Source organism: Triticum dicoccoides, chromosome 3A, assembly GCF_002162155.2.
Source record: "Triticum dicoccoides isolate Atlit2015 ecotype Zavitan chromosome 3A, WEW_v2.0, whole genome shotgun sequence".
Taxonomy (NCBI): Eukaryota; Viridiplantae; Streptophyta; class Magnoliopsida; order Poales; family Poaceae; genus Triticum; species Triticum dicoccoides.
In genome coordinates, this window is record NC_041384.1 from 175,349,413 (window position 1) to 175,357,854 (window position 8,442).

The 8,442-nt window shown below is 47.8% G+C and overlaps 1 protein-coding gene across 3 annotated transcripts in view; it reads right to left on the reverse strand.

Moving 5' to 3' along the window:
• LOC119267756 (WPP domain-associated protein-like) overlaps positions 1 to 4,135 on the reverse strand; it is a 5,813-nt gene extending 1,678 nt beyond the window's left edge. Inside the window, exons 1-4 of one of the 3 annotated variants that reach the window (XM_037549197.1) lie at positions 4,047 to 4,135; positions 1,495 to 3,333; positions 1,181 to 1,307; positions 920 to 1,021 (exon numbers count right to left, since the gene is read on the reverse strand). In XM_037549197.1, coding sequence (XP_037405094.1) covers positions 920 to 1,021; positions 1,181 to 1,307; positions 1,495 to 3,302 — 2,037 coding nt within the window. In that variant the 5' untranslated portion in view covers positions 3,303 to 3,333; positions 4,047 to 4,135. Of the gene's footprint in view, positions 1 to 919; positions 1,022 to 1,180; positions 1,308 to 1,494; positions 3,334 to 3,747; positions 3,777 to 3,906; positions 3,972 to 4,046 lie in introns of those variants that run through there. The other 2 variants (XM_037549195.1, XM_037549196.1) reach the window with 2 other exon arrangements.
• Between the last annotated feature and the right edge of the window lie 4,307 nt (positions 4,136 to 8,442).

The window sequence follows — 8,442 nt, forward strand, 5'->3', positions numbered from 1 at the left end:
CAACCTGCTCCTCCACATGCCGCGCAACGACGGCAGAGGCGCGCACAAAAACTCTAGGGAGCGCCATGGGCGATGCCCCAGCCTCCTACTTCCCCAGCAATCTCCGTACCCGGGGCAGCGCGGTCGATGGCAAGAATGGGCGAGTCGGGGGACCGGCGCAGGCAAGGCTCAGCCACCTTGACTGGAGTGCCACGGGCGAGGCCCCAACCTCCTCTACCTGGCTACCTCCCTGCCTGGAGCGGCAGGATCGACGACAGGAATCAGTGAGTCGTGGGATGGCGGGCGTGCATATTAGGGGCATGGCAACCACACCCATTTTCTCCTCATGCTTCCCACTAATTCAAACCGCACCCCTCTCCTCCAGCTCTGGCGGAAATCGCCGCTGCGTTTGCCGATGACCGTGTCAAACCTACGGTGAATCCCGGATCAATTCCCCACGCCTAGAGCTCCCTCTCCACCCGACTCAGCTGCTCCCCCTTCAATTGCAGGTCGGAGGCCTCCCCATGAGCGCAACGTCAACATGGCCGGTAGCTGTTGTCGCCGGCGAGAGAGAATAGAGAGATATTTATTTTTCTTTGATTTTTGGGTGGGTCCCACATGTAAGGAGGGTTCAACGTGGTCAAACCCAATCAAAACCAGCCAACATGGTTAAAACCGAGTGGGGGGTCAGGGTGTGGGACAACCGGTTTTGAAGTTCAGGGTTGAATCCTAAACCGAGTAAGTTGAGGGTTGTAATGTGGACTTTTCTGATCCTAGACATGCCCTCAAATTGCACGCAAAGAGCAAATTCATTAATGAAGAAACAAACCAGCAAAATTTGATTGGAATTTCTATTACCATCCATGTTATATGAATTCGTGCTTTTAGCAAACTGTTTTGGTCAACTGCAAACAGAGATGGACTAATTATCGAGAGTTACCCCAGAATAGTGTTGCAAAACTGGAGAATAGTGGTCGAGCGCAATATAAATTTTTGCAAGAAGATCCGTTAAGGCCTCAACTTCATCGCCAAGTAAATCCACCTGCAGAAAAATTCAGAAATCACAACTCAATACATCACTCGCCTCCCACTTTAGGGCATTATCAAGGTTATAACCTTGTTGCATTTTGCACGCAAAGCAATATACATGGAACAGAAGCAATAAAGTATACTAGTCGTTACGATCTGAAATTATATTTACCTCGAGCTCAGCCTTTTGAAGATTAGATCCTCTTGTCTCAGATATCTCCTTGTATCGCAATGCCTTTCTTTTTAAAAGATTGCCTTCTTTCGTGAGGTGTTTACATTGGTCTTTCAGTAAACAGAACCTGCGCAAGAAAAGGACACCATCCTTATTCACAGAAATAGAACACAGAATAGCCATAAGTACTGTGAACTATAAAGGTAATCATATGGCAAGATTAGTTAAGATAAAATTAATTATCAGCAAGTAATCTAGTTTTCACAAAAATAAACAGGTATCCCCAGTACTGAATGCAATGCAAATACAAGCACCTTGATTCACTGTGCTGAATTTTGTTTGCAATGATAGTTTGTTGATCTGTAATCAGATTCTCAAACTCTCTCATAGATTCAACAAGACTTGTCATGCGTTCTTTGAACTCCTTTTCTTTATAAATGGTTGATGTGAATATTTTCTCCTTATCTTGGATGACGTTACGTAAATATTGATTTTGTTTCTCCGCCTCCTTTAGAGAGTCTGCAGCATTTCTAAATCTGTGGAGCAACTCACTGGAAATGATCTCATTTTGACGTACATCCTCCATAGCTTGCTCCAGCCTGCCAGCAATCATATCAAACTCCTTGTTTTTTTCAGATATACAAGAGTCTTGCTTGTCGACTCTGACTGTAAGTAAATCAAGTCGATGGGATAATAAATCCATATGACCCTTCATTGCTCCCAGTTCGATCTGACACGCCTCTTTTTCCCTCACTACTTTACTGAAAGAGTCAACAGCTCGCTTCAGTTTCTCAATCTCTTGCTTCTGTAGAGTCGATACCGCTTCAGAGCAGCTCCTTTCCTCATTGAACTTTAACAATGCAGAGTTGAGGTTTAACAGCGCTTCTGCTACAGCTTCATTCTGAATGACTGAACAAATGTCTTGCTTCATGTTATACTCCATCTCATTACCATGCAACCGTATTTCTATTTCGTTAACGAACTCTCTTAGTACAATCATCTCCATCTCTTCTCTAATGATGGTTGCCATCCTGGCGTCTTCAATATCAGATTCTAACATTCCAATTTTCTCTGCATGATCTGGCTCTATGGGTGTAGTGTGTGATGCCTGGATGGGAAAAGCACATGCTTCTACTTGATTATTAGTAGCAGCACAATGTATTGGCTGGATTTCAGAATCTAAGGCATTGCTCTTGTCGTGTTGGCCAGCAAATGTTTCTGCCTTGATGCCAGAAGTGGTTCTCTTATTATTCTCCAAGAGAAGGCCATCTAATCTTGCCATAACTTCCCCGATTTTCTTTCTAATTTGCTCGAATTCTTTGTTATTCCGTAAATGCCATGGGTTGGATCCTTCCTTTTTTAGCAGTTTTCGCTTTAGTGCGAATATCTCTTCTGTCTTCTCTTGCACGACCTTATCATGCTGCCTTTTCATATGATTCATCTCTTTATTAAAATGGGCTATCAAAGCATCCTGATCCATGTGCTTCAGGTATGACAGATCACCAAAAACCTCTTCAGGAGGGACTCCAGGACTGTCTTCCTTTGTTGTACCATTTCTACAGGATTGTTCCTTGCCTCTTTGTTTACTCACATCTTCTGCACCATCAGAGTTATACTGGGATCCCAGAAGCCCCCACTCAGAATTCAAGAGTGACTTGGAAATCGCATCAAGCTGTTGACGAATACTATAAATTTCATCATATTTTCTATCCCGACCCTCAGGCAAACTTAAGCTGCCATTTCCAAGCTGCAGCAGCTTTTGGTTCAGCAACGTTATCTCTTCATCCTTGGAGGCAAGCTGCTGACCTATTTCTTGTTCTGCATCTTTTACAAACCCTTTGATGACAGAGTATGTCACGAATGTTGAGATGTCAACCATGGTATTTACATCATCCCACAAGGAGTCCATCTCATCCACGATGATTAACTCATTTCCTTCCGAAGAACATTCATCCTGAACAGTGGCACTTCCATTCGTGTCACTTACTGGCACATCCAAGCTCTCTTCACCATGAACACTGGCACTTCCGTTGGTGTCACTGAGTGGCACACCCAAGCTCTCAGCCTGAACAACAGCACTTCCATTGGTGCCACTGAGTGGCACATCCGAGCTCTCTGCCATGTTTGCTAGGCTGGGATTTGAAGGCAAGTCACTGCAGAAATGAAAAAAATATAAATAAGGAAATTGCAGCAACTGAATGCAGCTGTAATTAGAACAAAGCTCACTCTAACAACAGATTGGAACACGCTATCCCGAACGTCTAACAACAGAATGATTTGTAAGCAAATCCCTAGCTTTATCAATCAACCAACCAGCAAGGCTTACAAATATCTGGAACCAATCAGTTCATAATGCCCGGTTAACTATTTCTTATAAAGACAAAAAACAAATAGACGAGGATAAGGACACAAGCATCAGTATAGTCCAAATGCTCTACACCTGACTACATGCTAACCAAGAAAGGGACATGGATTGAGATCCAAAGGAGTGCGGAGATAAATTAATCCTTTCTAATCAGTCAAACATGGTAAAACAAGAAAAATCAGAACTACTCTAATATACTAACCAAGACCTAACCATCAACCGCCGAGATTAATCAGCTCCAGGACTAGACGAACTCGGAAGGACTCCATCAGCCTATGCTCGAATCAGGGGCAAAATATGGGAACGAGACCGAAAGAGTCTCAGCGAGAAGAGCTACGCACCACCAAGGACACGAACTTACAAGGAAACAGATGAAGAAAATGGCAAGAAATCTAGAGAACACGGCCACATAAGGCAACTACTGCGACGATCCCCGCAAAAGATATAACAACTAATGCGACAATCAGCGGATGATTTTCGCAATCGGGCAGGGAATCATACCTTTCCTGCCGCGGTGCCGCCGCCGTGGTGGGTGCGGGGAAAAGCGGCCGCCTTTCCTCTCCTTTTCCGCCGCCGCCGCTGAACTGGTGCGCTCCCCGTGCTGTCGCCTGTAGTGGGAAGCGACTATGCAACTGCTGCTTCTCGGTTCGGCCCATAGCCCAAGCCCGAGTAGCCCATTTCGTTATAGAAGCCCAACCCATAGCACATTACCGCAACCACTAGTTTCGTTATATTTGCCTAAAAAACCTAATTTCGTTATAGAAGCCCAACTCAAGCCCAGCCCATGGGGCGTGAGCGCCACATGGAGAAAATAGCTTTCTCCAGAAATCCCTGGTTGAGGAATACTCCTTGCAAAGATCAAACTCCTCTAGTTGTGATAAGTGGCGCGCACGTCACTTGTCGTAACCTGGGAGTTTTCCTTTTTCATAGATTCGTTTATTTCTCAAACCGTGCGTCCAAATCTCGATCCGCTTTCACCGTTGGATTCCTCGCGTCGCGTTGAGATCTTTAAAACTAGATCCCATGTTGATAGGTTTTGACGAGCTTTTTTTCATAAAAAAATCGACCGAAAAAACCACACGAAAAAACTGAACCGGGAGCACGGACTTTTTCCCTTTCCGAAAGAGGCACACCCGTGCCTCTCACGAAATCACAACCGTGCCTCTCGTGAAAGAAAAACTGTGACTCTCGCGGAAGGGGAAGAAAGAGAAAACACGTTTTTTTCGTTTTCGAGGAGGCACAGTCATGACTCTCGCGAAAGTACAACCGTGCCTTTCGTAGAAATCAAACTGTGACTCTCGCGAAAGAAAAAATAGAAAACATGTTTTTGTTTTGTTTTCGAGAGGCACGACCGTGACTCTCGCAAAAGCACAACCGTGCCTCTCGCAGAAGTAAAATCGTGACTCTCGTGAAAGGAAAAAAACAAAGAACGCATTTTTTCCGTTTCCTAGAGGCACGGCCCTGACTCTCGCGAAGCACACCCGTGCCTCTCGCGGAAGCAAAAACTGTGACTCTCGCGAAATGAATAAAACAGAAAATGTGTTTTTTCGTTTCCGAGAGGCACGGCCGTGGCTCTCGCAAAAGCAAAACCGTGTCTCTCGTGGAAGCAAAATCGTGACTCGCGCAAAAGGGAAAAAAAGAAAACGTGTTTTTTCGCGCAATTTTTTTAATTGTTTTTTTTATCAAAAAGCTATGGAAGACCGGTGGAAAACCAAAGCGTCAAAAATATCCGAAAAAACCCGTTTTAAAAGCCGAAAACGCGTGTGGAAAATAAAAAATAAAATCTGGAGGGAGCATCCAGAGCGCGACACGTGGCGAATGGCTAAGATCACGCCAACTGGCGCTAATCGTTGTGAGGCTCCCGAAGAAGCGCTCATTAACTAGTTGCCCTCGCTTTCTCCTCTATCGCATATAGAAGCCGGCCCATATAAAGGCGAGCGCTCGATCGCCATTTGATTGCTTTCTCCTCTATGGCATTTTTGACCGGTCACGGTTGACCAATTGACCTGAAAATAGCTGATGCTCGTGTTCCTTGCTCCATCAGTCCTTCGCTTATGCCTTTTCAGACGGTTGGTATTGTTGGGAATCGTTGCATGGAAACAAAAAATTTATACGCACACGCAATGATCTATCCATGGATATGCATAGCAACGAGGGGGGGAGTGTGTCTACGTACCCTCATAGACCATAAGCGGAAGCGTTTCATAACGCGGTTGATGTAGTCGAACTTCTTCGCGCTTCAACCGATCAAGTATCGAACGCACGGCACCTCCGTGTTCTGCACACGTTCAGCTCGGTGACGTCCCTCGCCTTCTTGATCCAGCAAGACGTCGAGGGTAGTAGATGAGTTCTGTCAGCACGACAGCGTGATGACGGTGATGATGAAGTGATATCCACAGGGCTTCGCCTAAGCACTACAAAAATATAACTGGGGTGTAAACGGTGAAGGGGGCGCTGCACACAGCTAGCACTACAAAAAAAGACACATCTGTGACATTTTAGGCGAAACAAAATTTTTTCTTTCATACTGATGACACTTCTATGACGATAATTGTGACAAAACCCGGTATCATCATATATGTGGTGGGGGCCTACTTCTATGACAAAAAATTATGACAGAAAATGGGCTTTTCGTCCTAGGCGGGCCGGAGACGCAGTTGCATGACATTCTTTGGGCCGTCCATGACGGAAAAAACCATGGTAGAAGCGAGGACGAGGAAAATATTGGAGAGTTCTCAGTTACGGTGGGTGGTTGGGGGGCGAGGAATGCGTGTTTCTTTCGTACGTACGCGTATGTGTGTGAGGTGTTGCGCTCTAACTGAAGCCGAGCGAGGCTTTGGGCTCTAACTGAACCCGAGCGATTGCACTGCAGGCTATGCGTTACTGGATCCGAGCGATCGATCGATGGTTGTTAACTGAACCCGATCGAGCGATTCCTTCCCTACTGCTACTAACTGAAGTCGATTGATGTTGCCTCTGGATGAATAGTGAGCGTTGTTGGGGGTTTGGATGAACAGTTTCCTGTGGGGGTTGGGTGAACAGGAACCCATGGTAGTAGAGGCCGTTGCCGCTGGATGAACAGTACCCCGATCGATCGAGCTGGTGGATGAACAGGACCCCATGCAGGGCTGGATGAACAGGACCACGTGAAGGGCTGATTGAACAGTAGCCGATGGAGGGCTGGTTAAAGAGTAGCCGATGGAGGGCTGGATGAACAGTAGCCCGTGGAGGGGTGGTTGAACAGGACCCCGTGCAGAGGGCTGGTTGAACAGTAGCCGGTGGAGGCTGGATGAATAGGAGCCCGTGGATGAACAGTCGCAGGTGGAGGCTGGAGGAGGTCGACGGTGGATGAACAGTAGCCCATGGAGGCTGGAGGAGGTCGACGGTGGAGATGAATAGTATCCCGTGGAGTCCCGTTTTGCGGTACGCCACACCCCTCCCAATGAACAGAACCCCCGTTTCGACCGTAGCGCTCCAACACAAGTCTATTTTCTCCGTTTTGCAGTATGCCACACCCCTCCCGGTCAATAGGACGCCATTTCGGTCGTAGGAGGTCCAAGAGAAGTCCGTTTCCTCCGCTTTGCAGTACGCCAGACCCCTCCTGATGAATAGGATCCCATTTCGACCGTGGCCGGTCGAACACAAGACCGTTTCCTCCGTTCTATGGTATTGCCAGGCCTCGTTTCCATCGGTTTTTTCGTCCAAGCCGGTTGGCTCCCGATGAACACGACGACGCAGTTTCTTCGTTCCGACCCAGCCATGTACACGAGCCCTAGCCATACGTATGCGCGAGTAGACATTCGAGACCCCGTCTGTATGTACGTACGTGGTCGTATTTACTTTCTTGCACCCTGGCTGTTATACGTATGTGTACATGCTACGTGCGCGCCTCTACTACGACACGTGCCCTTCCTTGCACGGCCACGATTCATCGCTGCAGCCTGCAGACAGACCGATCGTATGTACGTACATGTTCGCGACCAGAATGACAATGATACATACACTTCGACCGAGTGGGTCCCGACTCTCAGGCACTTCCTTGCATGCGAAGATGTAGCTGGTGGGTCCCAGCAGTCAGGGGGAAACATTTTTTTTGTGAAATACGGTGGCCCGTCCGGTGGGTCCCTGCTCACAGGTGGAGGAATCATTATTTTGCACGTAATAAGGAGGCACTTCCTTGCTGCGGCCGTGGACCCACCTGTCAGCCTCTCCACGTACAGTACTCTTCCGATGGAAGTCGTTCATTGACCACATTGACCGCGCCACGCCGAGAGCACCAAGGCGGTGGACGATGGCGAGGCCTAGGAAAGGGACGACACGAAGCCGGGGAAGACGCGATAGTGGATGCCCGCGTGGAGAGGAGTACGAGGGTTCACTGGTTCGACTGCGGTGTGAGGCTGTTGGGGACCGTAGCAGAAATTTAAAATTTTCTACGCATCACCAAGATCAATTTATGGAGTAATCTAGCAACGAGGGGAAGGAGAGTGCATCTACATACCCTTGTAGATCGCCAAGCGGAAGCGTTCAAGTGAACGGGGTTGATGGAGTCGTACTCGTCGTGATCCAAATCACCGATGATCCTAGCGCCGAACGGACGGCACCTCCGCGTTCAACACACGTACGAAACGGAGACGTCTCCCACGCCTTGATCCAGCAAGGAGGAAGGAGAGGTTGAGGAAGAGAGTCCAACAGCAGCACGACGGCGTGATGGTGATGGAGTGGCAGTTCTCCAGCAGGGCTTCGCCAAGCTCACGCAGAGGAGGAGAGGTATTGGAGGGGAGGGGCTGCGCTAGGTTCAAGGGTGTGGCCGCCCTCCCACCCCTCCACTATTTATAGATGGGGAGAGAGGGGGCCGGCCCCCCTAGATGTACCATCCTAAATTTTCAATTTGGAATGT